Source organism: Phyllostomus hastatus, unplaced genomic scaffold, assembly GCF_019186645.2.
Source record: "Phyllostomus hastatus isolate PE091 unplaced genomic scaffold, TTU_PhHast_1.1 phas_contig_402, whole genome shotgun sequence".
NCBI lineage: Eukaryota > Metazoa > Chordata > Mammalia > Chiroptera > Phyllostomidae > Phyllostomus > Phyllostomus hastatus.
In genome coordinates, this window is record NW_025333873.1 from 2029200 (window position 1) to 2049970 (window position 20771).

The following is a 20771-nucleotide window of genomic DNA, read 5'->3' on the forward strand; positions in this document are numbered from 1 at the left end:
GTTGCAGTTATCAGTGACCCACAGCTAATGAAAACTGTAGAATCTAAGTATTAGACAGTGTCCTATTGTCTAGATCAGTGATTTTCAAACTGTTTTGAGGAGCCCTGAGGTTTCACAGACTATTTGGGGGATTTTAAGAGGGGCTAAAGGAAACAGAGCAGGCAGAGAAGCTCAATTTGGGGGATTGTGTGTAAATTTTTATTTGGAAAGAAAAACAGCTTTTGCTGTTAAAAAATGAATACCTTGAAACCCCTAGATTGAGACCAGTCCCCCAAGAAAGTGGGATTACTGTAGCCTTCCTGAGATAAATGACATAAGGAATGTTAGCTATGCCAATTTTTAAAAAGTATACTTTAGGATGAATTTATTTTATAATCTACTTCTTTTAAACCCTTCAAAAAAGTTTTCAACCAAAGACATGTAATAAAGTTATACGTATTTAAAAAGATAGAAGTAAATAAAGGTGCTAACTCTATACACATACCTTTAACAATATAAAACTAGATTCAGAGCTATTTAAGTGAGAACGTAGAATACCAGAATTTCTCACTCCTTCTGTATTTATCTATTATTTCTCCTCAACACTTCAATAGCTTTACTTACCACGTCTGCAGTGTTCTCTCCCTTTGTCTTAGTGTTATCTTTCCCTCAATGCTCAGCATAACTCCCACCTTTCTAAAAACTCCAGCTTTCAGATTGTTCAGTTTTATTGTTAATGCTGTATTAGGACTTGTAGCATATAAGTAGCTAGTACTCAGATATCTTTTCATGCATGTAACCTTTCCTCCTGAAAGTCCCCTTTGTGCAGGAATAGTCTCTCATATACCTCTCTATTAAATGCCCTCCACACAATATTATACAGTCTTAAGTATTTTGAATGACAGAGAAAAATTAAAAACTAGAGACCACTGATATTATCAACCTTCAATAATATTATTTTTGTAAGAATCTTATAGCAAAATCTAGTGACAAAAGCAGATATATGAAGTAAAGGGTACAAAGAAGGTTTGGTAAATTGTTCATTCTGCAATAAGCTAAGCATCATAGTCTCTCCACATGCTAATTCGGCTAGAACAATGCATGCACACGTACTTGTTCACTTTTAAATATATACTGTGTTTTAAACATTTTATACACAACTAGAATGTTATTGTGATAACAACGGTGAATTAAAAACAATATTGTACCAGGGTCAAAAGGGCAGGATTTTTGTCTTAATTCTATTAGCTCTATGACCTTAGGTAAATTACATAACTCTCTGGGCCATCAGGTGTCTATTAGATATTAGAAAACAGTTCACTTACAGTCATCAGATTCTAGGATTCTATGAAAGTGACTACTCTGAAGCATTGGTATTTGACCTACAAGAAATGTTATCCTAGTTTTTACTGTATCTCCTGTAGTTTTTAGTGATTTTTTTTGTGTGCCTTAGGTGGGCGTTTAAAAAATACAATACTTGGCCTTATGGGCTTTTTTCTATGTATATCTACTTCTCTGTAACCTCAAGAGGTAGTATAAGTGTTAACAGCACTACCATCAGACTGCCGGGTTTGAATAAAGCTCTGCTGCTTTACTGATTGTGTGACCTTGGAGAAGTCATAGAGCTTCTCTATGCTTCAATTTCCTCACCTGGGATTACATAGCTAGCTATAAGAATTGTGGGTTATTACATGTGTAGCACTTGGAACAGTGCCTGACAAGTGATCAAAAGCATTGATATTACTGTCACCTTGGATCTCTTCTCTACCAAGCTTTAAACATCACTTGAACATTATGACTCACTTTACACATACCTATTGACAATTCTCTTAATTATCCAATTATCACCTTAAATTTATATCTAATACCAAATTCTTTATCATCCTCATAAACCAGTTTGCATTATGGAACCCATCGCTCTTTTTGTAGCACTCTCCAGCACCTCCCCTATATTGGGCCTCTCTGCACACTGTCATTGGATTATTTTCTTCATAGCAGTGCTTAAATCACATCACTGCTTTCTTTCCAAGTTCCTAATCTGGAATCAAGTAATAGCTGACAGAGAAATCAGCTATGATGACATCCTGCCAAGTAGGCCATAGTACATAACAAGAATAAACTTCCTCTTGATAAATCTGCTACTGGAGTCTAACTCTTTCTCATCAGATCGGCATTCTCCATATCTGTGAACCAATCTAGAAATTAAGCTATCACCAACCTAAATAAATTCCACCTCAGAGGAGCTGATGTCCAAAAAGATAAACTGGTTCTAAGAAGATAGTATCAGAATAAGTAGGTTGAAATACTCTTTATTCTTTTTTTGAGACTCCCTACATACATTTTTCGTTTTTTAGAAGAGATTTTATTCGTTTATTTTTAGAGAGAGGGGAAGGGAAAGGAGAAAGACAGGGGGAGAAACATCAATTTGTGGTTGTCTCTTGAATGCCCCCTACTGGGTTCATGGCCCATCGTGGCCTACAACCCACGCATGTGGTCTGTCTGGAAATCAAACTGGTTTCCTTTTGGTTCACAGGCAGGCACTCAATCCACTGAGCCACACCAACCAGGGCCCTACATACATTTTTCAATTTAATCATTCCTCATCTCTTTCCAAAAAAAGGCTTTGAGACAGTTTAAATAAAAGAGCAAATGAATTTTTTTCTCATGTAATGGGACCCAAAAGGGCAAATATGCCTAAAGTGGGAAAGCAGACATGCCAGTAGTAAAGGTTAAGAGTTAATGTGATTAAGGATACAAGTTGGCTCTTAGTTTCTCTGCAGCAGCCAGGGTTTAAATAATAGGAGACAAATTTAAAAATTCACATTATCTCAAAGGAGAGAATAAGTTCTTTTGATGGTGTATAACGGAAAAGGTACCAAATTTAATTACTGGCTGGCCCTGCTACTTAGTAACTGAATGACAATGGACAAGTCACAACCTTTCTATGTCAGTTTCTTCATCTGTAAAATGGAGAATACTTATGCTGTTTAACTCCTGAGATAAAATAACGTAATAGAAGTAAGTGCATTTTCTAAACTAGTTAATGAGAAGTGGAGGCCAGATGTAAGAGATAACAGAACATTGTGAAGTCTTTAGTTGTGAGGTCAAGTCCTGACTCTGACAATTAGTGTAAGATCTTCAGTAAATCTCAACCTCGTTGGTCCTCAGTCTCACCAGCTTTAAAATGAGAAGACTACAACCCTCGCAGGCATTTTTGTGAGGATATATGAAAACATTTATGAATTTATAAGCATAATGCAAATGTAGAGTATAATTATTGCAAACCAGTTAGTAGCTACTATCATAACACTTTTATTGTACAATATGAAAAAAAGAATTGGCTTGGCAGTATGTCAGTACCAGGCTCTCAATAACAAATGCATAGAATACTTAACTAAATTTCTAAGTGTGTCTTGCTACTTTAATGCAGCAAACTTCAGGGCAAGGATGATGTAATACTTCTTTAATAATAACCACTGAACTTGATGTCTTAGTCATAAATTAGCTGTTAAATGAATACTTAAGAGAACTGGATAAAATCTTACTAGGTAGTTGCCTTTCCTATACATCAACATGATTCAATTCAAGTATATCTGGTTGGAAGAGAAAAAAAGCCTATCTACCACTAGGGTAAGTGCCGAGTGAACTCCATGAAAAAGTGTTTTAAAGTTTTTTTTCTCTTTCATGCGTAAACAGGTATGAAAAAGAACTGGAAGCCTTGAGTCTCAATCATTCTGTCAGTCAGCAGTATTTACTGAGTATCTACTATATGCCAGGCACTGTTCTAGGCACTGGAGATATAATAAGAATGAAGTAAAGACCCTGCCCTCTTGGATTTTATATACAGGTAGGGGAAATAGACATTAGCAAGATAAATAAGTAAAACAGAATATGTTATATGATGATTAAGTGCTATGAAGAAAAAAAGGAAAAGGAATACATAATAATAGTGGGAGGTACTATTTGCTACTTTACTGGCTTTATTGAGATATTACTCAAATACCATACAATTCACCCATTTAAAGAGTACAGTTTAATGGCCTGTAGTATACTCATAGTTGCACAACCATTACCACAGTCAGTTTTAGAACATTTTCACCATTCCATAAAGAAAGCAGTCACATCCCATTCCTTCCTCCCTCCCTCCCTCGGCCACTGGCAATCACTAACCTACTTTCTATCTCTTTCAATTTGTGTATTCTGGACAGTTTATATAAATAAGAATCATACAATGTGTGGTCCTTTGTGACTGGCTTCTTTTACTTAGCATAACATTTTCATGTTTCATCCATCTTGTAGCACGTTACTTCATTCCTTCTAATTGCCAATTTATATCTAATATATCACTGTATGAATATATCATTGTTTATCTACTCATTAGCTGTTGGACATCTGGATTGTTTCCGCTTTTGACTATTATAAATAATGCTTCCGTGAACATTTGTGTTCAAGTTTTTTATGGACATGGCTTTCATTTCTTAACCGAGTAACTAGTAGAAGAATTGTTGGGTCATGTGGAATTCTATGTTTAGCTTTTTGAGGAACTGCCAGGCTGTTTTACAAAGCAACTACACCATTTTACATTCCCAACAGAAGTGTATGAGGGCTTGAATTTCTCCACATTCTTACCAACACCTGTAATTACCTGTCTTTTTATGATAGCCATCCTAGTGGATGTGAAGTAATACCTTCTTGTGGTTTTGATTTTGCATTTCTCTGATTGCTAATGATAGTGATCATCTGTTCCTGCACTTTTTTTTTGTCCATTTGTATATCTTCTTTGGAGAAATGCCTATTCAGATCCTTTGTACATTTTAAAATTAGGGTTTTTTTTATTATTGAGTTGTAAACCCTCTTTATATTCTAGATACAAGTTCCTTATCAGATGGTTTGCAAAAATTTTCTCCCATTTTGTGGGTTATCTTCACTTTCTTGATGTTGTCCTTTGAAAGACATTTTAAATTTTAATGACGTCCACTTAGTGTTTTCTTTTGTTGCTTGTGCTTTTGGTATCATATCTAAGAAACCTAATCCAAGGTCATGAAGAATTGCCCCTATGTTTTAATAGTTTTTAGTTCTTACATTTAGGTCTTTGACCCATTTTTAATTAGCTTTTACATATGCTATAAAGTAGGGGTCCAACTGCATTCTTCTGCATGTGGATACCTAGTTGTCCCAGTACCATTTCTTAAAAAGACTACTCTTTCCCTATTAAATTTTCTGGATACCCTTGTCGAAATTCAACTGAACATAAATGTGAGGGTTTATTTGTGAACTCTTCTACGTATTTCATTGAGTGAGACACTATTCAATATAGGGTAGTAAGGAAAAGTTTCTCTGAGATTAACATTTAAGCAGAGTCCTGAATGAAGTGAGAAAGTAAAATATACTAATATCTGGGGGAAAACCACTCTAGGTAATGGGAATGGCAAATACAAAGACCCTGAAATGGGAGTGCCCTTGGTGTGTTTGAGAAACAGCAAGGAGGACACTATGGCTGGAGTGGAGAGAGCAGGATGAAGCTCAACCAACTGAGCCACACAGGTAAGGGCAGAGGCTGGATTTTTTTTTTAAGATTTTTAAAATTTATTTTTAGAGAGGGGAAGGTAGGGAAAAAGAGAGGGAAAGAAACATCAATGTGTTTCTGGAGTACCCCCTACTATGGACCTGGCCCGCAACCTAGGCATGTACCCTGTCTGGGAATCAAACCAGTGACCCTTTGGTTTGCAGGCTGGTGCTCAATCCACTGAGCCACACCAGCCAGGACCAGTTATTTTTTTAAGATATGGATGCAAGGAAAAGTCTAGGGTGACAGCTTTCTGGCCTAAACTAGAAGGATGAAGTTACCATTCATATGTGGAAGATTGCAGGAGGAGCAGGTTTGAAAGTCTATTTGGGGGAATCAAAATTCAATTTTTAGTACATTAAGTTTGAGGTATCTACTAGATAATGAAATATAAATAGGAAATTTGATACATAGATCTAAAATTAGTGGAGAGATTTGTTAGGCCTCCATGTTGAATCCTTGAGAAACTAAACTTTTCTGTAAACCCATTACACAACTGAGTTTATAGCTGCCTGAAACTTTTTAGTCTTTTACACATGCACCATTAAGTCACTCCATTCTCTGACTCTTTAATAGTCTGGTGGCAGCAACTGTGGTAATTGCAGCTCCAATAGTATAAATTAAAGTTGTTGCAATTTAAAAAATACTGGTCATCATATCTTAGGAATAGGTGAGCAACCTGCCATGAGATGGGTGTTGTCTCCTGCCCCCTCCATGCTCCTAGCTGAATGTTCCATGGGGCTTGAAGTGTTTGCATTGAAAAAAATGTGAGTGTTCAAATAAGGCCTTGCCTGGACTGTCACGTGCAAGGATGGCAACAGGTGCACAAATTACCCCTCTTGACATGGAGAGATAGTAACAAAAATAATACAGGACTCTTTCAATGCCCTGTAATTGGAATGAGTCATGTAAACCCTTCCATTAATGAGGATCCTTAAATACCCAATTGGCACCTTATATACCCAATTTTTAATATTTTTCTATTGAATTTAATCTTGTAAAGACTTGGCGTGCTGCACAGTTTTCTAAGTTATCTCTGAATCCTTGCATTTTCCCCAACATTCAAGAATCCTCCTATTTTAATCTACAAATATGCATACTTGCTATATATTTATCTCCTTAATAAATATAATTAACATGATTAGTTCTGGAGAGAGTTGTGACACACCCCAGAGTTCTCCCTCAGGTTTGACATTAATCTATTGTCTGTTTTGGTATTTAGTCTATTTAATGGATATGACTTCATTTAAGTCTAGTATTATCTGGCTCACATTTACCAAACTTTTCTGAACTAGTACTGGCTTACAGTGCTCACTACCATCATTTAATTTTCTACTCTATTATATTTTTTAGTTTGAAACATTAATTTTATTCTTTATTGAACACTAGATCATTAGATAAAATAATCAATCTTTTAATTTTTAGTGTCTTTCTGCTTCATCTTAATAAAATCTGGCATCAAGGAAACTATGTGTTCTATATAAAAAAAGGAATTTTTTCTAAACATATTTAAATTTATATAAATTTTATGTCATGCAATTCATATTTCAGTCTTAGGGACTTGAAATTTTATATAATTTATTTAATGAAAATTATTATTCAACTCCAGTGATATTTTGAAATGTGTGCACTATCCTTGTTCAATATACTGATGTTTTTTTAAATAAGAGAAACTAAACACTAAATAAAAATACTACAGAAGTAGGCTGCTCTGAAAAACACAAATGCTAATTTTAAATTCTTGTGGTATAAAATTAAAACATCAACATCATAATACACAAGTTGTATTCATGGCAGCCATCAAGTTAATGGTCTACCCTTATATATACAAAAACTAAAATGTTTGAAGCACATTAAAAAATAAGACAAGGAAAATTCTATGAACACAAAACAGAGATTATATACATACATACAATATGTTAAAATCTTACCTCCTCACAGCATCGCCTGCTTACAATAGCCCTATAGTCAATTCTATCCCAGAGTTGATCCCTTAGCTTTAAGAAATTAGGGAACAATTTTCTCCAGTTTTTCCCTAAAGCCCATGGAAATATTTCATATTTGGATTCTTCTTCATCTTCTTCTACTGTATTAGCCAGGTACCTAACAAAGAAGACCAACAACTCAAAAAAAAGAGAAATAGGTAAAGGACAGGAATTGGCAGTTCACAAAAAAAATGCAAACCAGTATAAACACATTAAAAGATGTTCAGCCTTACTCATAATTAAATAATAGGTCGAAAATAGAGATACAGTGAATTTTCCTTAATAAGTTCTGAATATTTGTGTATTCCTATAAATCTTGAGCTTTGTTCTGGGATGCAGTTACTTGGAAACAGTCTAATCCTTTCAAGTCTTACGTTTATGATTTGGTAGATAGATCTGGAGCAATATTCAGTCTGGGGCTAGTGAGGCAAGACCTTCCTGAATACTCTACTCAACATCCGGTGAGTTATGAGATTTTTCAGTCTGGCTGGAACAGACACTACTTCCAACCCTGGGTAAATGTTAGGCACTGTTCCCTCTAATCCTTTGTTATGGTCTTTCGCCATGATCAGGTATTGTCATTATACACAAATGGAAACCAGTGTCCTGACAACTGCTTGAATGGAATCAGGCATACACAGAAGCAGGAAAACACGACCCATAATAAGGAGAACAATTAATTAATCAAACTGACACACATAGTAGAAGTAAAATACAAGAACATTAAAATGGTTGTAACTATTCCAGATGTTCAAAAAGATAAGATGACACACTTCTAGAGATGAAAACTATGTGTACAATGATAAATATACTCTGTGGAATTAATAGCCAATTAAATATTGCAGAAGAAAAGATTTGTGCATTGAATACATAACAGTATAAACTATCCAAAATTAAACATTCAGAGAAAAATAAACAAAAATAATAAACAGTATCAATGAGCCATGAGACAACTTCAAGTAGCCTAATAAAGGTGAAACTGGAGTCCATAAAGGGCAGTGAACAGAAAAAACATTGAAGAAATAAACGGCTAAAAATTTTATAAATTTGATGAAGATCATAAACCCACAAAGAAGCTCCTTGAAGCCCAAAGCACCAAGACACATCATAATAAAATTGCTCAAAATGAGTGATCAAGAGAAAATCTTAAAAGCAGTCAGGAAAAAAAAAGTAAATTGAATAACATAGAACAGAAATGAGAATGGAGCAGATTTCCCATTGGAAACATTTACAAGCCCCCTTTGATGACTTTCCAAGAAAAATGAACTTACAATAAAAAAAATTACAAATCACTTAAGGCATCATTATGAGAAACAGACCCTGAAGTTTGAAGATATTGGAGTTAATAGATAAACACAAAGAAAGAGGTCTTAAAAGCAGTCAGAAAGGAAGACAAATGATCCTAAGTGGAAGGTCTGAGATACAAGAAGGAATAGGAAGCAAAGACATAAATATGTGTGTAGATATAGACAAACGTTGAATGTATAAAACAACAATCCTTTCTGGGCATCAGAGAGAACTATAGAATTGCAAAACAAGAAAATATAAGTTGGGAAAGGAGATGATTGGCATTAAAATGCTTAAGGTTGTGTGATTAAAAATAACAAGGGTGCTCTGGCTGGTAAGGCTCAGTGGATTGAGCACAGGCCTGCAAACTGGCCTGCGAACCGAACCAAGAGGTCACCAGTTCCATTCCTAGTCAGGGCACACGCCTGCGTTGCTGGACAGGTCCCCAACTGGGAACATGTGAGAGGCAACTGATTGATGTTAACTTTTGCACATTGATGTTTCTCTCCCTCTCTTTCTCCCTTCCTTCCTTTCTAAAATAATAAATTAATTAATTAATTAATTAAAAAATAACTAGGGTAATTGCTAAAAGAATAGATATAGACTGCATAGCATTTGAACAAGTAAAGGCAAAAAAGGTATCAGAAAATAAAAATTTAAAAATCTCAACAAAAAAATAGATAACAATGGAATAGAAAGAAGAAAGAGGTAAAAATGAGACATACAGAAAGTATAGAACAAGATGGTAGGAAAAAAGTCAAATATATAAGCAACAATAGAATATTATTCTGCAATAAAAATGAACTATAGCTACACATACCATGTGCTCTTTTGTACATATTTCACATTAAAATTTTTAAAAGGTACAGAAGGACAGAGTACCCTTCTATTCATGTAATATACATACTGGTTCATGTATTGAAAATTATTTCTAGACAGATACACATGAAACAGTTAATTGTCCTTGAGGAGGGAGGCCAAGGTCTTGAGATAAGAAGACTTACTCTTAATTGCATACCCTCTTATGTACTTTTTAAAATCTTGTACATAATCATATTTAGTTACATTAATTATAAAATGAGTATCTACATATTATTTATCCTTCCTTAAAATAACTGTACATATATTAATGTTACTTTATTATAAAGCACCTTATTGTTAAGCCCATTTAGTTACATGACTCAAATCCTGTCCTCTGTAAAGTTACCTAAAGTAACTTCTTACTTTTAGTATCCCTGATAGTTTTTTTAAAGATTTTATTTACTTGCTTTTAGAGAGAGGGGAAGGAGAAAGACAGGGAGAAAAGCACCAACGTATAACAGAAATGTTGATCAGTTGCCTCTCGCACACCCCCAACTGGGGACCTGGCCCAGAATCCAGGCAAGTGCCCTGGCTGGGAATCAAACGAACCGGTGACCTTTCGGTTTGCACACCAGCACTCAATCCATTGAGCCCCACCAGCCAGGGCTTCCTAATCATTCTTAGTAAAGGGAAGATAGAATGGGAGATTGGTCCCTTTCATACTTACTAAGTGAAATGTGGAAAATCTATAATGTACTATGATGATTCTACTCTAGATTAACAATTTTTCAGGTTCAGTGTGTTGAAATATCTGCATCATATAAGTTCCCTTCCAATTTGAAATAGTTAAGATTTCCTTAGAGCAGAGTCCAGATTTTTTGCACAATAGTTAATTATGTTTATTCAAATAAAGAATTAAGAACCTCTTGTATGTTAGCAATACAAAAAAGGTAAGGATGCAAAACAGGTAAGATATATGCTCCTTGCCCTTAAAGAGCCTATAGTCAAGTCAAAGAGGCAACTGAGTGTGAAACAAATAACTGTAAAAGAGATAAGGAAGAGTGATAATTGAGTTCAGTGTTAAAAGAATATATAGAAACGAATAGAACTTGAGTTAGAATTGTGACTAATTGAGAAAATACGGAGAACAACTATTGAGTCAGACTATACAAAAATATATATAAAATTTTAATTCATGTTATTTTTAATATGAAGCTTACAATACAACATGTAATACAACCTCACAGACTACCTCATAATGTAAGGTGATACAGTGCTTTACTGATAATAACTTTTTTAAAAAAGTCAAACAAATCCAATTTCAGAGATCTAGTAAGACTTAAACTAAAGCTTCTTTTGGTTTGTTGTTAATTTTCAGATGAGAAAAAAAAATCTACAAAATAGATACCGCACCAACATACAAATACAATGCAATACTAAGAGACATGTCAACAGCAGTATAGCTAGTGGTCAATGGCTGAATTTGGCCACTGGCAAGTCACACATGAATATGTGCCCCAGCTCTGATGCTTACTAACTTGTGATCTTGGAAAGTGCTTAATCTGAGTCATAATTTCCCTATCTGTAAAATGGGGATAATTGAAAAATGTATCTCATAGTGAAGATTAAATGAGCTTATAAAAACTTTTGTGGTGCCTTGTAACAATACTCAGTATTAACTAATACTATTGTATTCCCTCAATTTAGCAATTATCACCAAATTTTATACTGAATTTATTTTTCCCCATGCATGAGGAAATGTGTTTCCTGAAAACATGCGGAGATCAAATCCTTTGAGTCTGAACTAAAGAGACTTTGAGTAAATAATTATCCTTTAGTTGTAACAGTTGTGGTATTCACCTTAAATATTTTTATATGTAGTTCTTTATTTAAGTACTTCAAATTATATTCATACACTTTCAACTGCAGTACTATATCCAGGCTCTGGGTAGAACAGGTTTTGAGACTGAGATACATATTTTTAATTTACATTGATTCTAGCAGAATTTTGACCTACAGATTGAAAAGCCATATCATTAAGACCACTTAATAGACAAAACTAGTATAAACTGTCTAATACAAAGTCAGTGGAAGAACTGGAAAACAATATGCCTTGGTCAAAGTACAATGTGTTAAATGAAACAATGAGAGGACACTATAGGTATCAGATATGAATAATTCCTATGTTATAGACAGAAATCCACAATGAGTATGTCCAGAGCATTTTCTGCAAGTTGTTCAATGTGAAAGAACAATGACGATAATGATTTTTTATTATATATTAACTTGAAATTTCAAACAAAACATCCTGGCTTAAAAAAAAAGTCCAAAAGAAGAAAATTTGGGACAATTTATATGAAACACTCTGAAAAATATAAAAAGTACAATCAAATTCAAGTGGAATACTTAATAATAAATCTTAGGCAGAAAGCAAAAACATAAAATATTCTGTCAAAGTAAAAAATGTACAGCTTTTATATAGGAAGGTCTATTCAAAGATATATATGAGGTTTAAAACATGCTGTGTTAAATAAATTATCATATATATTATAAAAAATTACCACAAAAAATCACTTAATAGAAAGCATACTTACAGAGCAATAAAGAAATTTATCCTTGTATGCTCATTTATAGTAAATTTAGCCCTCTTGAAATAAACAAAGGTCATAGCCAAAAGATACTATAGGGAAAAAATTAAAAGTTAATATTAATGTTTTGCTTTCATAAGTAAAACTACTTTAAAATAGTTACCTCTAAGAACAATAGGCTAAAACAATTAAGCATTATTTATTCTTATAGAATTACCTATTTGAGTCCTTATTTTTTGGCTTCCTGTAATCCATGTGAACAGTAAGAAATAATTCATAATCATTTATATCATGACTAAGATTGTAACTAGAATGAACTCCTAAATTTTATTGCCAAGATTTTTATAACCAAAACCCATTTTTTTTCCTATCTTAAATTTCAAATATATAGAGATATCATAAAATAAATAAATGTACATCCTACACTTAGACTCACTAATTGTTAATATGTTGCCACATTGGCCTGATGTATGTGTATATACAATTTTCCCCCTGAATTCTTTTAGTTACAGACATTCATATTCACTATTTAACATAATCTTTTAAAAATAACTCCAAAACATTAGGATAACATGGCTTTATTTTCATTGAAGAAAAGTGTTTTAAATTTATTATTAAAAAGACACTTATCTAGCCTGGTATTTACACACTATGCCAGGTTCTGGCTGTTAACTTAAAAACAAGTTATAATACTGATGTATCAGATTCTTTCTCATAAAATGCCTATTCATCCTACCTTCATAGGATTGGCCATAAAAAAAATTCCAAGTTTTTAATGTAATTTTCAGTAGAGGACTCTTGAAATAGTGTTAAAATACAGTGCTCCTGGTTAGTTAGTTTAAAAGCACTGCCCCCTGCTGTCCAACAAATTTCATTACTGTAATGCCTTAGAATCATAAAGTTTAAAACAACGCTACATGAATTAGATATTTGATATTAAGGCAGTACCATTAATTTTTAAAAGTGTTGGTGACATGGTGATGATGTTTAATAAGATACCATGTTCTAGAGATACATCTTGAAACACTTAACGGATAAGATATTAGGATGCCTGCGATTTGCTTTTGGGGAAAGTGATTGGGAGAAACAAGAATAGTCCAAGACCCTGGCCCGTGGCTCGGTTGGCTGGAATGCCATCCTGAAGACCAGAAGGATGTGGGTTTGATTCCCTGTCAGAGCACATACCTAGGTTGGGGGTCCAATTCCTGGTTGGGGCCTGCACCAAAGCTGGCAACTGATCAATGTTTCTGTCTGCCTCTCTCTTTCCCTCTCCTTACCTCTCTCTCTAAAATCAATAAACATATCCTCCAGTAAGGATTTAAAAAAAAAAGATGGTCAATACTTGATTGTTACAGTGGGATAGGCACACGGAAGGTCTTTGTTCTCATCTCTACCCTAAGTTATGTATGGTTGAAATTTCCCAAACTTAAAAAAAAGATTCTCCAATTTTATCTGTTACCTTAAACCTGAAATTTAAAAAAGTTCATATCAGTATTAACTTGGTGGGTATTTAATCATAAGCTAGTTTTCCATTCATTCCCTTTTTTATCAGTTGGCACAGGAAGTGTGATGTGAAGTCATACCAAATTTTCCGATATGATTACCTGGTCTAAAATGGCATTTACAAAGTTGAAATTGTAACTGTTCAGCTAAATCTTTAGGGTATAGAAACATCACAATCCCTAGAATGCAAGTTAGCATAATTTTCTTATGAAACATTGATTCCTAAATACACAACATGATAAACTAATTTTGCTCTACAAGATTTTTGGGATTTGTTTTATCTAAGTTACTTACAAACTATTAAAATGTGTAATAGACTGCGTTAGTGGAATGAATCTCAGAATATTCTTTCTCTACACCCTGAAAAATGGTAATAATTCTGGTCAAAACATATTAAGTCTATACTGTTTCTTGTTTTCAATCAAACAGATATAGTCGTAAGGTCTTTTAAATCTAATCAGTAATATTCTATAATTCCTTGAAATAGAGAATTAACCTATAGTATATGCTAATTTCAAAAAATTAATGTGTAAGGATTCCACTTTGAAGAAGCAGTACAAGGTAGTTCCTTTCCTAAACGTAATATGAAATTCTTATAAGATTTCATTCAAGTTCTAATGGTCTAAAAATATAAAAATGCTGTTAATGACTACATTGTTACTAAATTTACCTTGTCTGCAATTTTACAGCAGCAGTCCATCCACAAGAAATCTTGAATCAAATCATCATCTACAACAAAAGATAGATATGACTTGTCCTTTAAAAATAGAATGTTTCCTTTTGAAGAATTTCTAAATAAGGAGATTAAACATAATGCTCAGAAACAAACAAAAATGGCTGGAACAGTGTTGTTTGAGGTATAGTTGTCAGTCCTTTGGTTTATCTACCATTGCAAGCACTATTCAAAAAATTATTGCTTTATTATTCAGTTTACCATCTGAGTTTCCTTAATATAGTATAGCTCAGATTGGATCAGGAATGGCAGAAGTGTTTGATGTACTGAATATCCCAACAGCTCTTTAAAAAAGATGTCTTGGGTACTAGATTAGCTATTTATTACTTTCCAAAATCAATCTTTAACATGTATAAATAGAATCTGAGAGAATTTAGTCTTTACAAAATAATGACTTAATGAATACTGTTTTTTAAGTGTTTTATTTTTTCTAAATATTTTATCCTCTCTTGTTTTAGGTCCCAGGGTATTTTTAGATTTGCATTCTTCTGTCTTCCTATTTATCTCTGTCCAGCTATATATTATCCAATACACATGAAAATATCTATATAAAGATTCATAATTCATTACTTAAAATTTAATTTTGAAGCAACTGAGTATTATGACAAAAAGATCAACAAAGAAAAATGCTATTAAAAGAGAATAACATCTAAAAAGGTCAAACACACTTATTTCAATTTTATAATCCCAAAATATATGGGTAGTTGTAGAATAAAATCTGAGAAAATTTGCTTTTTTCATTTTCTCCTTTCATTTTAAGTAACAAAACTTAACTTTTTTATATTAACTTTTACATCCTAGAGATATTGATACAGTCAAATACATGAAAAGTTCCAAGAATAAGTACTGATTTTCAGAGAATAATTAATTTCTGCCTTGTTAATTCTTCTTCTATTTCTTAAATTACCTAAAATGGTATAGGCAGGAATATTCTCTTATTTCTCATGATTAGTTATGAATAATAAAAGAAGTTTGTGGGTAATAATTTTATGCTACTTTAAATGGAGAGGCAAACCTGTAACAGCATTATAGATCCTGACTGGGAATATCCTTGTAAGTTCAACATTTTTCTACTTACATTACTTATATTTTTTCTTCTTACCTCATTTTCTTTTCTTTACATTGTAACCAGCTTGCCCTTTTTGTTTTAAAAATCTTCTGTCCCCTAAGTAGGGAAAATACACTTGTTCTCAAGTGTCTCCTTGTACACCCATCTGCCTTTCTCTATAAACAAGGAAGCTTGTTACCTTCATTGGGATATTCATTCCTACAGGGATTTACCAGAACCTGTCTATCTTACCCTTTATCCTGTCTACCTTACTACCTTACCTCAAAACAAACAAACAAAAAAAAAACTTCCTTGACCAGTAAAAATACTATAAAGAAGTTTCTTTTTGGTGATTAAAAAAATGTTATAATCAGAGTAGTACTATGTCATAGTCTGAACAAATTCAAACTGATTTTTACTGTATGAGCATGATAATAAAGCATAGCTAATTGTTAACAATATTCCCCAGATATAATACTGAAACTTCTCTAGGTTGACTAACCTTCCCAGTTTGCTCAGTTACAGCACTGAAAGTCTTGGGAGTCCCTCAAATTGTGACAGTTGGCTTGGCTGAGAGTTTATATAGTATTTTACTTTAGGTCAAAGAGAACTCATGCTCTGAATTTGAACTGCCCAGGATTTACATTTGACACTTGGATTTAAGTAGTCAAGAAGTGAGATGAGTCTGAATTTCTAATCCAAAAAAATCAAAACAAACAAAACCCAACATTTAAAAAGACTAAGTGAAACAAGCATAGATTTGGTTGGAAATGAGAAATCTGACAGAAAATAACAGCATCCTCTTTTATTATGAAAATAATAAATCTTTACAGTCTCTCATTTTAAAGTATTCTCTAATTACCATTATTTCAATATTTTAAACCTACCAAATAATTTAAAGAAAGCAGTCATTTCCTGGCGCTGTATAACCAGACAGGGTCCTTTGGGGCGTTTAGACTTGTTGCTAATCTGCACATTTTTTTCAGATGCTGGCCTACAATCTTTAAAAATAGGGCGCTTCAAATTAATAGGTTTTTTAGGCTGATGTGATCTACTTGACCCAGATTTTACATGAACAGTAACAGTAGGTGGTGTCTCACAATACAGCTGATTATGCCTCATTTTGGTTTCCCAAGATTCCTGTAAAAGTAAAACATACAATTACTTATCACACTCTTATTTCTATATAAAAACAACTAACTTAATGACACCACCAGAGGCAGTCCTGGGAAATGTTACTGAACTTGCTACTAAAATGTTGTGACAGTGACTCACATGAGAAAGTGCTTTTAGAATTCAGTGCTAAGAAATGCTAAGCTTTCTTTGGGTAACTGATATACCTCCTCTTCCCAAGAAATAAGATCCTATACCCCATTTTGACTGAGGAACTCAAAACCAAATCTGAAAGTTAATTATAGAAGCTATGCTGAGTTTATAATCTTTTTGAGGTAGTCTTTCTTCCTGATTAATTTTTTACTCTGCTTGTATCGACATACTTTTTATCATAGTATTGTTATATGCCACCTCAAATTTTTGTTTCCTTACATATTTTTTATCATATGGTTTTTATATGCCACCACCTCAATTTTTTAATAGATCAAGGCAAACTATTTGCATAACTTAATTATAATCAATTTAAAGTATTGTATTAAAAAGCAACCCCCCACACACAAAAACATATTTTCTTACTGGTAATTCCTTGATATGTTACAAAATTCACTTATTCAATAGTATTTATTGGTATTTTCTAAAAAGTTAAAAGCAATTCTAACGAAGAGATATACAGTATATGTATTTTGAGAGATTCTCATAAACTGATCACTTTAATATTTAAACTTGAGTATAGGAGCATGCTATTGAGTGGCAGATTATAAGTGTACACGAATGTACATTGCTATAATCTAATAAAACTTGAAACAAAGTTAATGCATTGATCTTTAACAATATACATAATTACTACCATGTGTGCTCATAAGGCAAAATCCTTCAATGAGTTTACTTGGACTCCATCAACATGAAAAAAAGTCGCCCCAGAATTCATACTTGAATAGAATGTCTGGCGGGCGTGGGGGTTGTTCTTTGGCGGTGGTGGGAGAGTAAGCAGATACAGCTCATCTGTAGGCATCCGAACAATGTCTTCTCTCTGCACGTCATGTAGGGAGTGTCTGGCGGTGTGTCACCGAACAGCACAATGGAAGCAGCAGTTTGGAGACCTGTCTGCCTCTTTGACAAAAATCTAATTGCAACATCCATGCGCAACTGAGGACAGGCAGGTAAGCCTCCACTGCAGAGCCTTACGCTGAACACTTAATATGTGCCAGTCACTACGCTGAAAGTTTTACATGCGTTATCTAACTTAATTCTCAAAACATCTCTATAAGGTGGGTGTCATTTTATTCTTATTTTCTAGATTACAGGCTTGGGGCTTAGAGAAGTGAACACGTTTGCCCATTACCACACAGTCAGGGAGGGATAAAGCCAGGACTTGAATCCAGGCCTGGGACACCACAGCCCCACATTCTGTAGTCACTGAAGAACTGTTCTGAAGATTAAGTGAAATCTCGTATAAAACACATGACACGTGGTAAGCAGTCCGGTATTACTGTCACTTTGCCAGGAAAACATATATATAAACACAGCTACCACATTACACTTTATAAAAATTTAACTCGTGCATTTGCAGTGTAAAAGTGCGCGCAATAAATTATGACTTAGTGGATAAAACAATGGACGTCTCACCTTTGTGCTAAACTAAAACATCTCTTAACACAGAATCCTCACCGAAACGACTATAGCACTTTTCTCCGTTACAACCACAGAGTCTAATTGTTGAAAAACAATACAGCAAATTTAGGCAAAACATTCTGGCTGCGTCGCTGGCGCTGCCGGGGCCATGATCAAGTCCCCACAGTTTTCGCCTTTGAACCTTCCCCCTAACGTCTGCAAAGGCCACGGAACGCCAGCGGCCTCGGCCAAGCGCCCGAAGCTCCCGCGCTGCTGGAGTGAGTCTCGGTGAGGCCGGCCAGAAACCCCGCCCGCCCCGGCCACGCGGCGGGGCACGCGGGACGGAGACCGGGCAGGACGGGAGGAGGGACGGGCTGGAGAAGGGCGGCAGCGACCGGGGAGGACGAAGCAGAGCAGCCGCCCGGGGGGCCGGGGTCGCGGGCGGGGCGGGCCGGGCGGACGCGGAGACCCGGCGAACACGAACAGACCCGACTCCGAGCCGGCCTCCGGCCCCCTCGCTCCGCGCCCCCGCGCTGCTTCACTGCTGGGGCAGGTTCCTCCCGTAGGACGCCCAGCTACCAAAGGCCTTTGTTTCCGTCTTTAAAATCTGGCGCACAGCAAGCGCTCCGTGAAAGCGGCCCGTGACCGGGCAAGGCTGGCCGCCCCCGCTCGGTGGGGGAGAGGACGGCAGCGAGGGTGCGCGCCCCGAAACGCGCCGCGGAGCGGCACCGGCACCGCGTCTTTTTTACGGGAAGGGCGCCGTTCAGCGAACTGGGACGGGTAACCCAGCTTCCCCTGGACTAATACGCGTGGTTTAGACGTGAAGAAACACAGCACTTCGAAGTGTGCTCTGTAGAGGGTGTGAACAGACGGGACCCAGCAGCGTCCACGCGGCGCGGCTCGCTCGGCCGCCCCGCGCTGCGCCGGCCCGCCCCGCCCCGCGCGCTGGTTAGTTTGTTTCCCAGCGGAGGCCAGGCGGCCTCCAGCGGCGCCGCAAACGCAAGGAGCGCGTCCCCGCAAAGGCTGGGAAACGAGCGAGAGGCGCGGAAACGCGCAGCCGGCCGGTCGAAGCTCGGCCCTCCCGCGCAGGCGCCGCCGGGGAACAGGTGTGTTCCAGGGGACGCGAGCCGGAGGCCGGTCTTACTCCACGCGCCGCGCCGCGCGCCCCCCCCCCACCATGCACCGGCGCGCGGACTCCGTCAGCGGGGCCGCGAACGAGGGGCCCCGCAGAGCCAAACCCCGGGCTGCGTGAGGGAGGCCGCGGCAGGGCCGTCCCCTCCCCGCCCCCGCCGGCCCAGCAGCCCGCACCACCTGCTCGGCCGCGGGAGCGCGGCGCCGGGCGACCCCACAGACCGGCCCCGGCCCGCCATGCCCAGTCCCGGCAGCTCTCCCCGCGCCCCCCGCCTCGCCCCGGCCCACCGCCGCGAGCCGCTCGCGTCCTACCCCCGCACCCCCACGCCCCGCCCGGCCCCCAGGCCCCGGCCTCCGCTGCTCGGAAGGGTGTGCCCTCGTCCCTGCGAAGCCACAGAGGGGACTCGTGGGCGGTAGTGTGCAGTGTAAGGAAGGGGCAGAGTCGCCGCCACGTCTTCACACCCGGTGGACGTCTTCACACCCGGTGGAAAGAAGGGCTGGTTGGGTGTGAGAGGGAATGAAGGGACCGGGCGCCACCGACCCAGGAGTCGCCGGGAACACTCGGGACTAAGGTACCTGCGAAAACCTGGGGCTGGCGACAAGGGCCGGGCGGGCGGTCAGCCTCCCCCAGACGCCCCCGGGCCTCAAACGGTAGCTCGCAGGTCGCTCCACAGCTGCACGACCTGCTCGAAGACCTCCGGCCAATGGAGAGCGGGGCCAGCGCGGGCCAATCAGCTCAGAGGCCGCCGCTGGGGGCGGGGCCGGCCGGAGGATGCGCGCGCCGCCGTCTGCGGACCTACCGTTATCCCGCCCGGCTTCCACTCTTGCCAAAAGAAAACACCACGACGGTCAGTGATCTCCCCAGGAAGGAGTCCTAATTTAATCCCTTTCTTTTGGACACAAAGTCAGGCGTGTGTCGGAGCCATCGGTCTTCCTCTCAGCTTGATGGAGCGGCCCTGCTATGTTAAAATTACTATATGAACAGCCCACTTAAATTAATAAAAGGTGTGATTACCAAGGCTCTGTGATAAGGGGTAATACTTCCCATTCTGTTCAATGTGTTCTGAGTTGTAAATTCTTCTACACGAGTCGTTCTGGCCTTATCTTACCCCTTGGCCAGGTGACTAGGATGTAGTACGTGCCTAATGTTTGTTGAAGCAATACATAAAAATCCTTCACGGTTTTGTAATTTGTCCCGTTTCATTCTTCCATTCTGCCTAATGGATAACCTCCCTGCCCCTGCCCCCTGGGCTCTTTTCATGTTGCTACAGTCTTGCTAGATATTTCTTCTGACTGCGTAATATCCGAGTGGGTGATCAAATTGAACAGATCAAAATTGTTACACTGTATCTAAATGTCACTTGTTGAATAAAGTGTAATGGTAAAACTTCAGGTGTATACTTACATGCAATCAGTTTGTCTTATT

General features: G+C 37.4%; 1 protein-coding gene across 1 annotated transcript in view; it reads right to left on the reverse strand.

Annotated features, from left to right (window-relative positions):
• The window catches only part of SPDYA (speedy/RINGO cell cycle regulator family member A), a 29955-nt gene extending 9873 nt beyond the window's left edge, over window positions 1-20082 (reverse strand). Inside the window, exons 1-5 of the mRNA XM_045844693.1 lie at window positions 19922-20082; window positions 16378-16630; window positions 14380-14438; window positions 12213-12298; window positions 7477-7648 (exon numbers count right to left, since the gene is read on the reverse strand). Of these exons, the coding sequence (XP_045700649.1) occupies window positions 7477-7648; window positions 12213-12298; window positions 14380-14438; window positions 16378-16612 (552 nt within the window). The 5' untranslated portion in view covers window positions 16613-16630; window positions 19922-20082. The remainder of the gene's footprint in view (window positions 1-7476; window positions 7649-12212; window positions 12299-14379; window positions 14439-16377; window positions 16631-19921) is intronic.
• Between the last annotated feature and the right edge of the window lie 689 nt (window positions 20083-20771).